We start from the raw sequence: 20,878 nt of genomic DNA, 5'->3' as shown, positions 1-20,878 counted from the left end.
TGATCAGATTATATTATTTTTAGTATTATTTGCAGGCATTTCATATAGACAATCCAATACACAACTCTCATAAAAACAAGTCTAATATGATAAGTTTGTTCATATTTTAGAATTGGTTGAGTTGACGTTGATTTATAGTGTTCTTACAGTTGTTTCTATACAAAATAACCTCAAATTACAAGTCTTTGTTCATTAGTCCAACAATAGTTTGTTAAAGTTTTTCATAACAATATCCAAATACATGGTTCATACACAGTAGCCATTACATTGTTTATTCGTTGCCCAATAGTTGTCTTACTAAAATCTAATTATGAAACAATTAGGGATCGAAATTGTAACACCCTACTAGTTTAGACACACTATTGTGTTTTCTTACTTATTGTGCTAACCTTTGTTAATCAAAGTGTTTAATATAAAATTGTGATTAATTAAAACTTTATAAGAAACAAATATTTTCGTAAATAAACATTGTAAATGTAAACTGAATATAAAACGCGAGATCCTGAAATCTAATTTTTAACCTGAGTGGAAAAATACTGCTCGAAAATCTGAAGTCCTAAGTCACAATCACGTAACATTGGTAAGTGACTCTCTAAATCATTTTTAGGGACTTGAACTTGAAACTAAAAGTTTCCCTATCAATAATCAGTGTGACACTACCCTAAATATCGAGAAAACACAAAAATCAAGGTACCCAAAAAATCTCAACTAGGTAACTCGATCCCCAAATGGTTCACCGTTCCTTGGGATTTTGCCTGGGAACGGTTCACCATTTCGATAGAAATGGTGGTCCATTTCGTAGCAGGATAACCAAAACTCTATTTTTCTTCTTCAATTCTACCCTAAATGAAATAAAACTTTCCAAAATACTTAATACAAGCATAATAAACTTAGTTTAACTTATAGCAGTACCAAACATCCACTGAAATGAAAACTACCATTGGAGATCAAGCTTTGAGTTTTCAAAAGTCAAAACTTGGTTCCAATAGCCATAGTTGCTACAAAACCTCAAAACTAGTCAAAACATTCACAAATCAAGTAACAAAATAGTTCTAGCTTACCCAAACTCACTAATAATTGAAATTCCAAAATCACATATAAAAATCAAGGTTCTTACTTCAAAACTATAAAAATAGAGAGTTCTAAGATTTACCTTGGATTAGCTACAAATTCCACCTCAATTATAATTGAAAATCATGTTGCAAAATATGAAATTTAGTCTAAACACTTGGTTAGGTTCCTTGGTGTGCAGAGAGAGTTTATTTGATTAATCTTGATTGTTCTAAGATTTTCTAATAAACATTCTGAATTAAAACCATTAATTCACTCACTCATCCAATAAAGGATAACTAGCTTAAATTGTATTTTACAAAAATTCTCTTACTTTCCTACTAAGAAATTTTTAGAACTAGAGGTAAAATGGTCATAGCCAAATACCCTACATAAATATGATATTTTAACTATCCATAAATCTTGCCCCCAATAATTCTAAGATACTAAACCGTATCAAAGTGACACTATTGGTCAAAACATCGAATTCTACTGTTATTGGGCATAAAACATAAAAATATTAAAATTCATATAAATCATATATGGCACACTTAAAATTTAATAAAATCTCTATAATTGAGAAATTTTATTACTAATAAATGTTTATGACAATATGACTTATCTTTATACTAATGCACATATTCATTAAGTCACTAATACTTTTGTAATTTCCATAGTTAATTGTTGTTAGAATTTATTTTACCAGGATCTTAGATCTACTCACAAGTATGTTGTTTAACATCCTAAATATGAACTTCTAAAACGATAATAAACACATATAAAGTTTAAGAAACCTTACATTGGTTGCAGTGGAATAATATGTCTCCTTCCACTCAGATCTCTAACCCTTGTATCCTTTCTGTCGCAGAGTATCACCAAGATCTGAGTCCGAATGTCCTTCTCTTCAATTTGGATTCTTCACGATCTTTCAGACTATGATTGAGGTACCACTTGCTGTGTGTGGGCACTACTCTTTCACTCAAGGTATTCGAAATTAGAAGAAGAAAAGAGAGAGAGAGAGGGGGTCGGCTATAGAAGGAAAGTGAGTGGCTCAATTTTTTGAAGGCAATCTCTTGAATCACTTAAAACTCTTTTTTGGTGTGAGCTATCACTATCTATTTATAGGTAACCACTAATTTAGGTTAGTAATTATTTGACAATAAAATAATGAAAATATTAATTGGAAAAACCCTCTCCAAGTGGTCGGCCATGGTGTTAATGGGCCCCACTTGGAATTTTGCAATTTTAACAATTTTCATTTCTATTTTTTCAAAAACGCCAATTTTCCAATTCTAACCATTTAAATGCCAAAACTAATTATTTAATAATTAAAATAAATTATTAAATAATATTGTCATTTAAATTATTAATTAGACATATTAAGTCTCTTAATTAATAAATAAAACCTAGAATCTCTTTTCTTCACAATTTTTCTCTTCCTTAGTGAAAATTCATAAACCAGACAGAGTCTAATTCTAGAATTATAATTGATTAATCAAAATCAATTATCTGAGTCTTACAAGCTGTATGGTCTCAACTAGAATGGGGACCATGGACCTATATTACTGAGCTTCCAATAAGCTGAACCGAATTTACCAAGTAAATTCCTTAACTTATTAATTCCTTGTTGAACCCACTTTTAGAACTTGGAATTGCACTCTCAGTTATATAAAACACTCTATATGTTCCACCATATAGATATGCTATCACATTTAACCATCGTTATAATCTTAATTGATCAAAGATCCTCTATATAGATGATTTACACCGAGTAGGGATAAATTTACCGTTTCACCCTCAATGTATTTTGCTCCTTAAAACACTTAGCTACCTGTAAATGATGTTTTAGTGAACTAAAATATAATCACTGAAACAAGAGATCTTCCATTTACTTCTATTTAACTAAGCTCGAAGGAAATCATCACTTGACTTCTAAACACCTATAGAAGCTATAGATTCCATATTTATGTTTAGCGCTCCCACTCAATCATACTATCATGTTCCCAAAATGTACGTATCATCCTGACCCAAGAGTAGGCTTAACTAACAAATCAAAGAACATGAATAGCACTCCTAAGATTGAGCCTAAGCATATCAGGATTTAGATCTTTTAAGCTAAGATCAACTAGTGATATTGACTTAGAAAGATACAACGGTAAGTATTATAATATCTTAACTAAGATCAATATCGGTCCAGTCTAATGTATACTCCATACATTCGAAACTAGTATACTTTGCCAATGTTCTGGAAAGAACATAACACTTATGCAAAGTGTAAGTATACTTCATCGCTGATTATCACATCAGTGTAAATCCAAAATACTGATGAAACAGGGACTTAGTCTTTTGAATCATATAATCACAATCACATTCCACTATGTTGACATCACTGTAATTGTGAATGAATATATGTTCTGGACTTAACAGATTTTGTGCATATATTAAACCATAAGCATAAAAACTACATGTTAAGATCGACACTAGTCGGATGGTGCCCTTTACCTTGTCCGAATATTCCAGCTTATTCTTCAAACAAACTGTTTCTAAGGAATGATTCACTATGGACGACTTCTGAGGATGGTGCCACCCATCCAGATCTTAAAATGTTCTCTATGTGTCACCCAAAAGGATGGGGTATAGTAGTGTTGGATAGTTCTAATAAAATTAAGGCTGGGGTTATCGAACCAGTTGTGGGTAATATTTGTCCAGTCATTGTAGAAGCCAAAGCCATTATCCTTGTTGTGCAATGGACTCATATGGTTAAGCTCCCTAATAACATTATTGAAACTAATTGTAAAATTATTGTTAACAAGTTGCTGGCTTGTAAATGGTCTAGTACTGTGTTGGATGATTTACTGACAAGTATTAAGAACTCATTATCTTTTAGTCTTGGGCTTAGGATTTTGTATGTTAACAGGAAATGTAACACAATTGCTCATGATTTAGCTAAATTTGGCCTAGAATTAGATGATGAGTTAATTTCGAATGGTTCTTTACCTTCTTTATAAACCTTGAAAGCTTTGTACTTGTAGTTTTTTTAATGAAGTTTGTTCAAAATATATATTTATTTTTTCGAACAATGAACAAAATTTCATTGAAAAAAATCATCACTGAGTACATCGAAAAGAAAAGAAGATAAATCTTCCATCGAAACTAGCTCACCATTCACTCTAAGTGCGTGCACAACTAATTCATGAGCAGCCTTATTCGCTGGCCGACGAACATGAATTAGGGATGCCTTAGAAGAATTAGATTGTAGACTAGAAATAACATCTAAAAGAGAACTAAGATCATTACAAAGATATGATCTCTTGGCAAAAACAGAGATCATAGCTATGCAATCAGATTCATTAGAATGAAGAGGGAGACCAATTCTAAGCGACCAATCCAATGCCACTATAAGAGCTACAGTTTCAGTTTAAATAACTGTGAAATTCCCTACAAAATCAAAATATAAAACTAACAATAATAATAAAATAATATTATAATATAATATTAATAATAAAATAAATGTTGAGTCTATCTTAGACAGAAGGGAAACCTCCCTTCGTCCTTAATAGCCACATAACCTCATATCCCTTATATGGAAGCATGAAAAAGTATCATAAAAAAATGACCTAAATCAGTAAAACATTAATTAAGGATGCCATTACCAAATAAAAATTTCGAAATGCATGCCTTTATTAGTCCTTGTGAGTTTTGAATAACTGCTCCAATTCCAATTGTGGTACTTTTATCATCCAAGGATGCATCTACATTTAATTTAAAGGTACCAAGTGGTGGAGTAATCTATTTTGACGTTGATGTACAGTTAGTCTTCTCTTTTAAACTAGCGGTATGTTAGATATTGCTGAATTCATAAAAAAGGAGTTGAATACATGAAACTATAAATTCAGGAGAACAAAATTAGTGGCCATGTACTACTTGGTTTTGTTCTCCCCAAATATACCAAGCTGCCCAAGAAATACTTCAAATTCTGACTATAGTAACCCTTCTGATGTTTAAATGGTTATTTGTTGAAAAGAAACTTTTATAGAAAGATTGTTTAAGAGATTGAACTTTAATAATTTCCACACCTTCTTAAACACATTACATAAAAAAAGCATGGCTATTGGTATCAGAATTGTAACCACATACTGGACAGTTGGAATGGTTAATAATATTCATTTTCTTCAAACCAACATTAGTAGGAAGTATCTCCTGGAAACCTCGCCTAACAAAGTTTAAAATCTTTTTAGGTAAATGCATCCCCCAAAACCTCTACCACTAAGCTGAAAACATATCTTTAGAAGGAGATAGTTTAGACAAATTAGAAGTAGAGGCCACAACATAACCACTTTTAACAGAATAAGAACCATTTGACGTAAAATGCTAAAGCCATGAATCAGTTTTGGAAACTTACCAAGAGGTATAGAACCAATACATGACTGATCTGCAACATTAAATAATTATCAAATAATAGGTAAATTTCACACCCCTCATATCATATGTTAAATCTTTGACCAATAAATTTAGATGTGTAGTACTACTGGATGAAGGTAAAAATAAATATGGGCGAGGTAACCAAGAATCTTTAAATACCATTATAGAGTCTCATGTTCCTACTCTTTTCTTTGATACCTTTTTTAAGTAGAGAGCGGTCCTAAATCATACTACGCCAAATATAATTAGGGAATCTTCTAACTGCAAATATATCCAATATAGCTACAACTCAAATAAAGTAGCAATAAAGAACCAAATAAGTTAAATTAATAAAAACAAAATTAAATAAACTATATAATAGTATTAATTAGTCATTTAGGCAAACAATTAATCCAGAAATTAGAAAAAAAAAAAAAACAAAGAATAAGACAACACTATAATAATTAAAATATTACTTAAATTTACAATCTTTCTTGATATAACAAAAGGACAATATAAAAACACTAAATATAGAAATAAAATTTGATCTAAGAGTACTAATATTTTGGTTGTATATAGGAATTTTAATCTTATTTAACATAGAATCATATGAGTAAAAATATTCATCTTAAGTTTAATTTGGGCTAAAAGTATATATTAAAGAGTTAAATCACAAATCTAAAGCATTAAAAAAAAATAATAATAGTATGATGATAATATTTAACTTTATTTAAATTGATAAAGTAAGAATTGAACCGCTAATATAGCTTGATTGTGAAAGACCCAAATTCTTATGGAAAAAATAATCAAAATAATCAGTTGTGAACGGTGAGTCAAAACCGACAACTTAACCGCGAAAAGTTACAAAATTACAAAACAAGACCAGTTGCCACCAAATAGATTCGACGCTTAAATATCGCAATTGACGACAAAATGAAAATACTCTGAATATTCTCTCTCCTAATCCCAACAATGGGTTGCTGTTGCGACGAAGAAGAGGATGATATCCTCAAGCACCTGAACTCCACCATTGCTACTACCCAAACCCTAAACCCATCTTCCCCCTCCTCCGATATCATTTCTCCCATGAACTCTCACTTCTCAGCCTTAACCAGCCACGATTTGCTCCGACTCATCTTCCACAAGCTTCCCATTCCCGATCTAGCTCGCTCCAGCTGCGTCTGCAGATTTTGGAACTCCGTCGCCTCCGATAAGGAAATCCTCGCCAGAGCTTTCAAAGCCCCCTGGAAATTGGCACATGTGATCGGAGAGCCCGTCTCTGGAATCTTTTGGAGGGATAATAATCTTGGAAAGTTCGCAATTTCTCATCGGATTGTTCGTGGCGATAGTGTAGCTAGTCTCGCTGTTAAGTACTCTGTTCAGGTACCTACTATTACTCTATTAACCCTGTTTGTTTCCCGAGAAAGGGTAGGAGAAAGTATCCAAATTTAAATTTAAAATCTTTTTCCCCCAAATTCGAATGATCTTATTGAATTGTTTTGATATAATTAGGTTATGGATATTAAGAGACTGAACAATATGATGAGTGAACATGGGATATACTCTAGAGAGAGATTGTTGATTCCCATAAGTGATCCCCAAATTCTTGTTGGGCAAACTTGCTATGTGGAGCTTGATACTTATGCGAAGAGGGAAGTGGCTGTGGTGTATCTTGATGGTACCGGCCCGAGTGTAAATACTCCATCTTTGTTGCAGAGGACGAGGTCTGAGCAAGCCAAGAAAAGGGTTATTCATTCCTTGAAGAGGAGCATGCAAGTTGATGATGGAACTGCAGAGTACTACTTTTCAATTTCCAATGGTGATCCTCGTGCTGCGTTTTCTGAGTTCTCTGAGGATCTCAGGTGGGAAAGGGGCGTGGGTTTGAGCTAACTCAAACTTGTGTTTGGTTGAAGAAGGAGCCTTGAGAAACTGCATATGCTTTGTTTGGTTCGATGCAGTAAACTTGTGAATTTGCTTTACGTAAAAGATAGCTCAAGTGAGTATATTTAATAATATAATATATATATATATATATATCATGGCTATGAATCATCTATTTATGATTGTTGTCAAATGTGATTATGTTTGAAGTACTTGTAAATTAAACAAACATGGACTTTGTTATCGATATTTCATTTTGATCAATTAAAGACAGTATTTTGGTCAGAATGGAGAATGTTGATCTTTGGTTTGGTGAATCTAGTCTTGAGATTCGACTGTGATTCTTGGGACAGCAGCACTCTGTCTTAGTGCTGCCACTTTTATTTTATTATAAGTATGATTCTTAGCTTTTACAATTCATTTCCTTATTTCTTTTCAATGCTGATGTTTTTATTTATTTCTTTTGTTTATACAGTATAATAATGCTGAGCTTTTATGACTTATTTGCTTTTTTTTTTTTTTTCTTAAAACTATGGAGGTTTCTATCTTACTCTTGCATACTCATTAGCCTTTACAGCCTGATGTCCTAGTTTTCTTTCAAATTCTGGACTTTTAATTTATCTTACTGCAGAATTCTCAGCTTTTACAGTTTCATTTCTTTTTTTTTTCTTTCTGTTCTTTGTGGAGAAATGATAATTTAATGGTTAATATAGAAATTTGGATAAATAGGTTTTATCCTGATATTACCACTTTCAAATCATACTTCCAAATTTTTTTACTTGTTATTTTTTTTAATTATGTATTTTGAAATTTAAAATTAATTGTTAAATTTATACGTTAAAGCTACATTCAGTCAGGAGCAAACCTACATAGAGGTGAATGGGGCAGTTGCCCCTTAAAAAAAGAGAAAAAAATATATACGTATTTTAGTTAGTTACTACCAATGTTTAAAATTGCGGATTTAAGTGCGTTTTTTTCGTGAGGCGAGGCGTAAGCCTCGAGGCCCATTAAGGCGTAAGCTTATATTATTTAATTAAAATAATATTTTTAGAGTAACCAAAAATACCAAGGATAAATGATATCTTATAACACTAAACATACCATAAAATATCCCATAAAATAAAAAGGTAGCATCAAATGTCTAATAAAACTCAAACTTAAATAAATATAATTTTTGTTATTAGAATTAGAATCATATTTTACTATCCTAAGAACAAATTTCTTCTAGTCTAGAAAGAGGGGGACACTTCTGTCATTTTTTCTCTTTTTTTTCTCTTCCCTTTTAGTTCGTATTGGCTATTCTACTCTAAGATGGTTCATAAGATGGTTCATTTTTCCCATATTTTTTAAAATATCCTTTTTTTTTTAAAAAAAAACTTTGTATGTTTAATTGGGCTTTATTTAAGTTTATTTGTTTTCTTGGGCTTCTTATAGTGTTTTATGGGGCTTTTTTAAAAATTAAATGTTTTTGGGCTATTTTTTAGTTGCTAAATGAATTTGGGTTAAACAAAGTAATAATTACATAACACACTATTTTTCGTAAAATAATTATATTTTTACGTTCAAAGAATATTTTTTTTTTATATTTTTATAGTTCTTTAAAAAATAATACGAAAATAACACGAAAACAACATAAAATCAATAAGAAAACTACATAAAAGTAATATGAAAATAACATCAAAATAACAACAAAAAATAACATTCAGATAACAAAAAATCAACAACAAATTAACAAAATTACAACATAAAAAGACCGTATTTTCTGTAAATAAAATCAAAAAATTGTAAAAATGTTTTTTTTTTTTTGAGAAATGATGAATTTTATTAAACCAAATCATCCAAAACCAAAGATGCAACTACCATAGGTAAAGCATCCCCAGACAAAGTACAATCAGCCTCAGAAAGAGAAGATCGCGCCAGAACATGCGCAACCTTATTAGCAGATCGTTTTACAAAATTAAAGGAAACATCCACAACAACCGAACAAAGAGCCAAACATTCAGAAATTATATGACCATAAGGCGAGGCCATTTGTTTAGACTGTTGAATATCTCTGATGACTCTTAAGCAATCCGACTCCACTACCACATTTGTCCAAGCATTTGCTTTAATCCAACTCAAAGCTTCCTTGATACCAATAGCTTCAACCTCATGCGGCTTCAAGAGACCCATTTTACTCATCTTTTTTGCTTGTAACACTATTCCACCCGCCGTTCTAGCTACTAGTCCAATACCAAAACGCCTTTCATTAGTGAAAATTGCACCATCAACATTGATTTTTATTGTAGGGAATTGAGGAGGGGTCCAATGCTCCAAGGATGTATCAACCGAGCCATTAATCTCAAGAGAAGGCTGGTTATTTTTTTGGGCATTATACCAATCAATAAAATTCAGCTTTGCTAATGTTACAACATCACTTACCACCGGCTGTTTAGCATTCCAAACCAGTTCATTACGATGCTTCCAAACCGACCAACACACCATTGACGCCTCCAACCGTTCAGCCATGGTCCATCTGACTAGTCCCTCCTCGAACCACGCTGCCCAAGTCATAGCAGCAGTCGCGACGACAGGAACCCGAACCAAGCTCCAGCACCCTTGAGCAAACGGACACCGCACCAGTACGTGCAATGCCGTTTCTGGTGCTGCATTGCAGAACGGGCAGAGGGTGTTGATGGGCACATGCTTCGTCATGAGTTGAAACCTTGTAGGTAAGCAGTTTGTTGAAGCTCGCCACAAGAAATCTAGTACTTTCGGGGGGAGTTTCAGCTGCCAAAGTTGCTTCCAAAAACCAGAGTTGGCAGCCATATCAATGTTACCTTTGATCTGTTGTTGTAGGCCATAAGCACTCTTGACCGTGAATAATCCATGGTCCTCCTTCATCCAATACCAAGTGTCATTGACATAGTGTTGTGAGAGGGGAATTTTGAAGACTAAAGTTTGATCACGCTCGGTTAGCACATCCAAAATCACCTCATCATCCCATTCAATTGCATCGGTTTTCATAAGGGAATTTACATAGTTACCAACAAGAGCTGGATGTCGAGATTCAATAAATGGATTCAATTCATCAACTAGCCACGGGTCCATCAAGATATTGGTTGTAGATCCATCGCCAACCATCTTCCTAACCCCAGCCCGAACCAATGCTTGAGCTTCAAGCACACTTCTCCAAATGTAACTTGGATTAGTACCAAGAGTAGCCGTAAGAAAAGACCCCGTAGAGAAGTAGCGAGCTTTAAAAATTTTACCCATCAGAGTATCACCACAAGTGAGGAGTCTCCACCCTTGCTTGGCCAAAAGCGCAAGGTTAAACTCTCTAAAGTCTCGAAACCCCATGCCACCATTAGCTTTGTGAGCTGAAAGCTTATTCCAATTCATCCAATGAATTCCTTTTTTAGAGGAAGATCGCCACCAAAATTGGCTAATAGCTCGCTCAATATCATGGCAAATGCCAACTGGGATGAGAAATACATTCATAGTGTAAGCTGGGAGGGCTTGAACAACCGACTTAATAAGCACTTCTTTACCCGCTCTAGAAAGAAACTTGTTGTCCCATGTTTGAATTCGTTTATGCACCTTATCTTTCACAAAACCAAAGGCGGCATTTTTGTTTCTTCCAATCGAACTTGGGAGTCCCAAGTACTTACTATTCTCAGATGCCTCCTGAATGCCCATTCTAGTACAAATAATTTGTCTCATTTCCGGGGAAGTATTAGTACTAAAGAACACAGAAGACTTTTCAAAGTTTACTTGTTGACCGGTAGCCATAGAAAACATTTGAAGCAATTGAAGCACACGAGTAATTTCCCCATTTGTTGCCTTACAATAGAGAAAACTATTATCAGCAAATAACATATGAGATACCAATGGTGCCCCATTAGCCACTTTTATTCCATGGATCCACTTCTTCTCTTCAAATCTTCTGATGACGGCAGAGATAAAAATGTTTAAAATTCCGTAAAACCGTATTTTTGTAATTTTTTTTGTTGTTTTTATGTTTTTGTCCCTTAAATAAAACTCTAAAGTTTTTTAATTGAGGCGTACGCCTCACTATTTGTACCGCCTCATGCCATATCTAACCGCCTCACATAGCTGAGGTGTACGCTTCTCTTCTCCCAGCTAAGGCGCACGCAATAAAGTAGTATTCTTCTGCCTCAATCTATTGTGCGCAATGAGGCGCGCCTCAAAAACGTAATTTTAAACATTGGTTACAACATATATTTATAAATAAAAGTAATAACTATAAACATAATAATAGCTTTAACTTTAGCATGTTGATTAAGTTATTTTACAAAACTATAGAAGTAAGGGTTCAAATCCTAATAAAAGTATTTTTACTTTTAATATTTAATTTACGTTTTTGTTCTCACAATAAAAAAAAGTATGCCCTCTTAACTTTAGTTTTAGATCTATCTCAAAAAAAAAACAAAAACTTTAGTTTTAGATCTTACATTATAGTGCCAATTCAATTTTTTGCTAGCCACGTAAGACTGTCGACAAATGGATTATAATTCACTGTTAGAAATAGTTGTGGGGATATTTAACAAGCGGAAATTTGAAAGTAGTAATAGTTCATGGGAGATAAATTCTATTTGTAGTCCACTTCAGGTAAAAAAAAAAGAATGCATAAAATGTGGTTATCCTTATATTTTTGACAAATTGGGGTCATTATGAAAGTTTTAAAAGATTAAGCAATTATTTTAATAAATTAATTTTCGTTCTTATTCTTCTTATTTATTTTTTTAAAAAATAATAAAAGTAAGTTACCAATTAAGGGTGTTTGCTGTGCGAATATTGTGGATTTTGATAATTTTTTTCAAACCAAACTACACAAGCAGTTTTTTGTTGCAATATTTCAAATCGTGGTCGCACCATGTAAGGGTAAAATTTACAGTTAGATCTTGGCCCAACTCAATGAGCCCATAAACTATGAGTGACAAACACTAGGTTGTCTGTACAAGCAGTTCTTTTTGTAAGAGAACCAAATGTCGAAATTCTATAATAGGCCTTGTTAAATTGCAATATTCGTGGTAACCATACAAACCCACTTAATTATGGGTTGTACAACCCACAACAATTCTTTAGACATTTAGATTTACGATACGGTACAAGGGGTGGTAAGCCCAAATGCATGAAGACTCATTTAAATCTATATCGACCCACGTGGTTAGCCCACGAAAGTAAGCTGGGAAGCCCACTACGACTAAGTCTAACCTCACAACGGTCTTGTCTGCGACCCATGGGCTATACCACTTCAAGACAGTTTTAACTACTCCCACTTCTTATTAGAGTTTGCCTTAGCTTAGTATCTGTTATTTCTTTAATGTTAGTTAATCATTAAGTCGGTTAGTTAGTTGCAACTAACTTCTTGTACATAACACACTATATAAGCTCTTGTACCATTATACTATTGAATTAATTCAATACAATTTCTTTTCCCCTGTCTTTACTCTATTTCTTGTTCACTAATATGGTATCAGTTGCTATAATCCAAGAACCATAATCTCCACCAAGCTTCCACTGCCTACAACAATGGTGCGCATGAGAGCCAATTTCTCTGCTACCTCCACTGATCTCAACACCAATCAAGTGGACGATGCTCATCCGAATTCTGCTCCTCCAACATCTCAAAACTCGGCAGACATTCCACCTCGAGTCCCTGTTCCAGTTGTTGCTACTCACCATGTCCATGGTGATCAACCGACTTATGAGGATGTACGAAGTCCCTACTACCTCAGCACTGTAGATCACCCAGAACTAGCCCTCGTCACTCCGATCTTAATAGATCGAAACTTTCAACCTTGGACTCGAGACTTCAAGCTTTTCATAGGTGCACGTAACAAAATGCCCTTCCTTGATGGTACGCTTCCAAAACCACCTCCCAATGATCCATTATACAGTTCTTGAATTCGTTGTAATCAAATGGTCCAATCTTGGATCCTTCACTCAGTTTCTCCTGAAATTAAGAGCAGTATCATGTATCTTGATACTGCTGCAGAAATGTGGACTGAACTTAACAATAGGTTCAATCAAGGTAATGGTCCACGTATCTTTGAGCTTAATGAAAGCCTTACTTTCCTTCATCAAGGAGATGACTCCGTCAGTACTTACTTCACAAAACGGACTGCCATTTGGGATGAAATTCATCAACTTCACCCAAAGATACCTTGCACTTGTGTTGCTGCTGCAAGAACTCAAGAATATCACAATCACGATCAAGTGCTGCAATTCCTCAAGGGTCTCAATGAATCTTATCATGTTGTTCGAGATCAAGTATTACTTCTTGATCCTTGTCCACAATTGAATAAAGTTTTCTCTATGATTGTTCATTAAGAATGCCAAAGAACCCTTGGCAATCTAAATATTACCCCCTTACTGCAGCTGCATCGTCGTCTACACCTTCTACACCCAACCCCGATCCTAATCCTGCAACCAATTTCACTACAAAAAATAAAAAGATGCGCCACCTATTCCAATAGCCAAAAACCAGGCCATCTTTGAGATAATGCTATTTTCTCATTGGTTTTCCCCTGGATATGGCAATCGGAGAACCACAGACACTGCTGCCAAAGGCAAAAGCAGGTATGATTCCACCAACACTACTTAGTAATGTTAAGTCATTATATCTATGTATCATTTTCTTATTGGTATATTTAAACTATTTTTTTTAAAATACTAAAAATTTAATGACTTGGACCAATCAAAGATTGCCACGTAGCAATTTACTTAACATTTAATAGCTAGGTACCTACAGAAGTTCTAGAATTATAACTTAAGCATTATTACTGCCAAAAATTAAGCTTATGTATTTATTTACAACTGAGAGTTAAACTTAGGTATTTATGCCGCAAATTAGTCATTTTGTTATTTAATTAAATTTGGAAAATTATTTAAGTTGAAATTTTTTGTTATTTTAGAACAACTTAAATTAGATATTTTCAAGGAATTTATTTTATTATATTTTATATATTTTGAAATTATATATTTTTTTGAACTTTATTCTAAAAATTAAATTAAAGTTGAAAATTAATTTTTAATTAATTTTGGACCAACTTAAATTAAGTAATTTTTATTATGAAAATGTATAGATTAAAATAAGTGATTAATTAAAAATACATGTTAAATAATGAGCTTTAATCAAAGAGACACTCAATCTCAATTGTTGGTTCTATATAGTTCTTGTTTTAGTGAGATTCATCCCTAATAGATGGACGTTCATTAGCAATTTAAAGTCGTAGAATCTCGAAAGATAAGTATTATTGTAAGTATTTTATTCTCAGTAACGACCATCCAAATAGTGGCTGCGAAAAGTAAGACTTATAAGGTATTAAACAATGGTAGAAACTCATGAAATAGGAATGACCTTGACTCTCGACTAAAATGAAGCAACGTCGGATTCTCTTTTTGATTGAATAAAAGGTTGCTAGAATGTTTCCATTTTAGATGAGTTGACTACTCTATTCAATGGATGATATCTTTGACTCTCGACTAAAACGAAGCACTGTATCAGTTTGTTGAGAACCTTGGAAAATAATTGAATATGTTTTATTTTGGTATTTTTGTAAACATGTTTACTTACTTGTTATTTTCCGAACTTGTGTATGAATTTAATTGAACCAAATAATTTATTTATTTTTATTGATATTTGTAGTGTCAAAATAAACAACCCACACCCCAACCCTCATCTTTTACATGCCTTTGCAAATGAACTCTATAGTGTGAAAATGTTTCCTGGTAAGGGCATTAATTCACACTTAATCATGATGAATCTGAAGTTCCAGAAAGCAAATTTGCTGGGAATTGATTTATCAAAAGAGCAATGGGTTCAATTCATTCTCAACAGTCTTCTACCTGAGTATAATAGATTTTTTGTATCATACATGATCAATAATTTTAACTTATTCGACGTAGACAAGCTAGACGCAGAATTGCGTGTTTATGAACAAACTTTGCCTGCAAGGAGGCCTCCCTCTAGTTTTGAAGACATGGACAAAATGAAAGCTGTAGTAATTGAGAATGATGCTTCTGACAATGCTGCTTCTTCAAGTTCAATTTTGAGAGCTAGAATCAAAATTGAACCAATAAATGAAACAATTAGAGAACAAATGAGCAAACGTATTCTTCTATGTTCATACTGTGGAGAGAAGGGACATTCGGAAGAAAGATATCTTAGACTTCTTGACCATTGGAACGAAGGTAACGCTTTTATTTTTGAATCATGTGTTTTAGAGAATATAAAATCTATATGGATTGTTGATTCTAGATATACTAACAATGTTTGTTCTTCATTGCAGCTGCTTGAAACTTGGGATTATCTAAAACCAGGAGAGTTGAAGCTCAAAGTTGGAAATGGCGAATTAGTATCGGTCCAAGCTAAGGGAAAAGCACGCCTCAAGTTTCAGAAGAAATTTTTAGTTTTAGACAATGTTTTGTTTAATGCGAATTTTAGTAGAAACTTGATTAGTGTTTCATGTTTACAAACACAATTTCATCAATTGAAATTTTTGAGTTCTATTTGGACTATTTCTCGTAATGGATTTCAATTATGTGTTCCTCACATGGAACAAGAGCTTTATGTTTTAAGATCGGATATACCAATTGCGCTTAATAACAAACTTTTCAATATAGCTTAACCTAGAAAGCACAAAAGGAAAGAGATTGATAATAAAGATGAAACATATCTATTGCATTTACGACTAGGTCATATGGGCTATGTTAGACTTTGTGGGTTAACCAAAGATGGTCCATTGACAAATGTCATCTTGGGTGAATTACCAGTTTGTGAATCTTTCCTAGAAGGAAAATAACTAAGCGTTCTTTCTCTGCAAAGGGAGAGCGTGCCAAAGAACCTCTAGGGTTAGTGCATTCAGATGTCTATGGACCTCTAAATGTAAAAGCCAGAGGAGGTTATGAGTACTTTGTCACTTTCATTGACGATTTCTTTAGATATAGTTTTCTTTACCTAATGCAAAAAAATCTGAAACATTTGAGAAGTTTCTGGCATTTCATGCTTTGGCTCAAAACCAATTAGGCAAAACATTAAAGATCTTGCAAACTAATAGGGATGGAGAGTATATGGATATGCAATTCAAAGATCATTTAATTGAACTTGGAATTGAATCACAATATACTTCCCCTAGCACTCCACAGCAAAATGGAGTTGTAGAAAGAAGAAATCGCACACTTTTAGAAATGGTTAGGTCTATGCTGAGCTATTCCACCCTGTCAACGTCCTTCTGGGGATATGCTATTCAGATGGCTAATGAAATTTTAAATGTTGTTCCATCTAAATTAGTCCTTAAGACACTCGTAGAACTATGGAATGGTCGTATGCCTAGTTTACGCTATTATAGAATTTGAGGGTGCGATGCTCATGTCTTAAGAAAGAAAGAAGGCAAACTAGAAGCGCGACCTGAAGTTTGCATGTTTGTCAAAAATTCTAAGGAGACTAGGGGTGGACTATTTTATAGTTGCATGGATGATAAAGTGTTCGTTTCTACAAACACCACTTTCCTTGAAGATGACTATATAAAGAACTTAAGGCCGCAAAGTAAAGTAATATTAGAGAAAATGCTTTCAGAAATAACTCCATCTAATGTTCCACCATCTTCTACTCAAGTAGAGGATAATTCCACTCCCTTGGTTGAACCAATGGAAGTTGTTACAACTGAGAAATCTACCATAAGTGTTCTTGTTCAGAAGGTCACGACTCCTCGTCGTAATGGGAGGATTTCTGCGAAACCAGCTCATTATGGCTTGGATAGTGAAATCAATATGGTCGTTGGTGACTGTATTAATGACGATCCATTAACCTGTAAACATGTAGTGGCAAGTCCAGAACGAAAATAATGGTCAACCGACATGGATTTAGAAATAGATTCCATGAAAAAGAATAAAGTCTGGGAATATATGTTGATGACATTTTGATTATTAGCAACAATATCAAGAAAATGATTGACATTAGGGAATGACTTGACACTCAATTTGAAATGAAACATTTGGCTTAAGTTGCTTATGTTCTTGGTATCCAAATCATAGAACAGATCCCTTGCTCTCGCTCTCAAACAACTTACATTGATAAGGTGCTAGAGAGATTCTCAATGAAAAATACCAAAGGGGCAGTGATGCCTTCTAGACCTGGTATCCATCTATCTAAGGAACAGTGTCCTACTGATCTTCAAGAGATAGAGTGCATGAGAATGGTTTCTTATGCTTCAGCAGTTGGAATTCTAATGTATGCAATGTTATGCACTAGACTTGAAACTTGTTATGCACTAGGAATTGTGAACAGGTATCAAACAAACCTAGGAAAGGAACATTGGACTGTTGTTAAGCATATTCTAATGTACTTGAAAAGTACAAGGCATTATGTGTTAGTCTACAAGGGTGGTGCTTTGTGTAATGACCGCTTTAGTAATTTGGATTAGTAAAGGTAATTAGCACTAATTTTTGTTATTTTTATGATTATTTATGAAATTATTTATTTGTGGACCCCAATATTAGAAATAAATATTAGAGTTATAATTTCTCAATTCCACAGATTTTATTAGACTCTAGGGGTATTATTTGACTTATATGTGAAATATGTTATTTTTTGTAATTTTCGCTCGGCGACAACGGAAAATGCGATGGATGGCTAGTTTGATCACATGGGTAAATTTAGAACCTTATTTCTTATTGGGAAATATTTTAGAGAAAATAAAATATCATTGAATCCACTCTTAGAACTTAGAATTACACTCTCAGACTTATATAGAGCATTCTATATGTTTCACGATATAGATATGCTATCTCATTTAACCATTGTTATAATCTTAATGTGATCAAAGATCCTCTATATAGATGATTTACATCGAGATGGGATAAATTTACCGTTTTCACCCCTCAATGTATTTGGCCCCTTAAAACACTTAGCTACCTGTAAATGATGTTTTAGTAATCTATGAATTAGTCACTGAAACAAGAGCTCATCCATTTACTTCTATTTAACTAAGCTCGAATGGAATCATCACTTGACTTCTATACACCAGTAGAAGCTATAGATTCCTTATTTATGTTCAGCGCTCCCACTCAATCATACTATCATGTTCCCAAAATATACGTATCACCCTGACCCAAAAGTAGGCTTAGCTAATAAATCAAAGAACATGAATAGTACTCCTGAGTTGAGCCTAAGCATATCAGGATTTAGACTCTTTTAATCTAAGATCAACTACTGATATTGACTTGGAAAGATACAACAGTAAGTTTATAATATCTTAACTAAGTTCAATATCGGTCCAGTCCAATGTATACTACATACATTCGAAACTAGTATACTTTACCAATGTCCTGGAAAGACCATAACACTTACTCCAAGTGTAAGTACACATTATCGCTGATTATCACATCAGTGTAAATCCAAAACACTGTTGAAACAGGGACTTAGTCTTTTGAATCATATAATCACAATCACATTCCACTGTGTTGACAATACTGTAATTGTGAATAAATATATGTTCTGGACTTAACAGATTTTGTGCATATATTAAAACATATTAAACCATAAGCATGTAAAAATTCATGCAAACATAAATCACTTCAAATTCCTTATATTGATAACTAATCAGATTGTAAAGGGTTTTATTTAGGGCACAAAACCCAATAGATGTACCCTAGTATTGAACGTTCTTACTCATCTGTTGAGCTTTGTAAATAGGTGTATGGGCGCCTAATTAGAAGTTTGAAATTATATGATATGTTATATGCTTTTCTTACTGAGTCTGTCGACTCACAGTTCTGCTTCCATGTGTAGGTAAAGGAAAGGCAAAAGCTGAACAAGAGTGAACCTGAGCTAGGATGAGATTGTACATGTCGAAGCAGCGCGACCTAGAGTGTTTGGTCTTGGGACATCTGGGAATTGTATTTTGTAGTCGCTGTGCGACCTGATTGTTATGTATTTTGGTATATTATGTTTAAAAGTTTAAAAACGAGATCTCGGCTCTTGTAAATATTTTGAAGTATTATAAAGTTTAATATATATAATATAAAAGTTTTAATTTGACACGTTTTTCAAGAAAATTCTTTGATTAGCAAAGATTGCACTGTAATTGAAAAAGCACTGTAGCGTGCCTTAGCATTAGGGCGTTACAATTTTTGTATCAGAGCCGCCAGGTTTGTGTACCGAAGCTTGCCAAGATATGTACAGTCTTCATCAGAGAAAGCTCGGTTCACGGTTCAGTAAGCCCGTACAGTACCTTTTTCCATGAAAAATATTTTTTCGATTTTTGAAAATATTTTATTTGGATTCCTTGTGAAAAATTAAGCAATTTTCATTTTTACAGAACTCGATTCCGATGAAAAACGAAAAAGATATGAATTTTGGAAAATCGGGATTCAAGGCTGTCGAGGGTGGTGCTCATGCGCACCAGACCCTCGGATCAGCCTCCCCTTGCGCGCACGTGTGACGTGCATCACGTCCGTGTGCACCCTACCAACGCCCACGCTTGCTGCCCATGCACCCTGCTGGGTGCCCTTGCTCCGCGCGCGTATGGCCTTTTTGCAGCCTCTGGAGGCTGCACGTGCAGCCTCCTGGGCTGCCAACCCAAAAATTGCGATTTTTGGGGTTTTTTCCCCAAAAATCCAATTTTTCATGGGATTGTTTCCCAAAATTCAGTTTTCCTTTTTTAAATATTTCTAAATTGAAATATTTCTAATTTTAAAATATTTTCAATTTGGAATTTTTCCAATTTTAAATATTTCCTTTTTGGAATATTTCCAATTTTAAATATTTCATATTATGGTCAGATTTAAAAATTTGTTAACTTCTTTAATATTCATTTATTATTTAATTATAAGATTAGATATTTTGATATTTAACATATTTTAAATTAAAAGATAATTTTGTCTTTTTATTTAAAATATTATGTTGAAATTATCTTATATGACAAATTAAATAATTAATAAATTTAAAATTAACATAGATATTTTTATAGATATACTTACCATAATGTTTTCAAATTCAAAATTTATTATTTAGTTGTTTAATTATTTATAAATTATAAGTTTAAAAATAATATTTTTTCTATATATATATATATCATTTTTTCCTTATTAGAAATTTATAAATTATATCTTAAATATTTAAATAATATAGATATTTTGTAGAGATTTGAATATTGCTTAATTTGAGATATTTTGACATATAATTATGGTAATTATTATTCATTTATTATTTTATTCATAAAATAATAATTATCTAACCAAATCTATTTTAAAATTAGTTTATTTTATTAAATTATAAGATCTGAAAGTGATATTGAAGATTCTGTCCTTTCAAATCATTGATCTTATTAGATATTTAATTTAATTTGATTCAAATAAACCTAGATATTTTAAAATTAGTTTCCTTTATTTTGTTAGTTTAAGAATAATAATTTAATTATATTAATATCTTATTTCACATCTGTTACATGGACAATGTTTGTTTAATTTATATTGTTTATTAATTTTTTTTTTTTAACAAACCTATTATTTATTTGATCTAAATTGCTATGATTAACTT

At 33.0% G+C, this 20,878-nt stretch overlaps 2 protein-coding genes across 2 annotated transcripts; both read left to right on the top strand.

Annotated features, from left to right (window-relative positions):
- Positions 1–6,226: 6,226 nt before the first annotated feature.
- LOC115720649 (F-box protein At1g55000) lies at positions 6,227–7,748 on the top strand. Its single transcript, XM_030649813.2, has 2 exons — positions 6,227–6,834; positions 6,964–7,748. The coding sequence occupies exons 1-2, from the start codon at positions 6,424–6,426 to the stop codon at positions 7,339–7,341; spliced, it is 789 nt and encodes a 262-aa protein (XP_030505673.2). The 5' UTR covers positions 6,227–6,423; the 3' UTR covers positions 7,342–7,748.
- A 6,769-nt stretch (positions 7,749–14,517) lies between these two features.
- On the top strand, positions 14,518–15,831 carry LOC115720650 (uncharacterized). The gene is made up of 2 exons (XM_030649814.2): positions 14,518–15,531; positions 15,630–15,831. The coding sequence occupies exons 1-2, from the start codon at positions 14,937–14,939 to the stop codon at positions 15,635–15,637; spliced, it is 603 nt and encodes a 200-aa protein (XP_030505674.2). The 5' UTR covers positions 14,518–14,936; the 3' UTR covers positions 15,638–15,831.
- Positions 15,832–20,878: the final 5,047 nt, after the last annotated feature.

Source organism: Cannabis sativa, chromosome 2, assembly GCF_029168945.1.
Source record: "Cannabis sativa cultivar Pink pepper isolate KNU-18-1 chromosome 2, ASM2916894v1, whole genome shotgun sequence".
Lineage (NCBI taxonomy): Eukaryota > Viridiplantae > Streptophyta > Magnoliopsida > Rosales > Cannabaceae > Cannabis > Cannabis sativa.
Note: the sequence above shows the minus strand (reverse complement) of the source record. Positions and strands in the feature narration are given on the sequence as shown.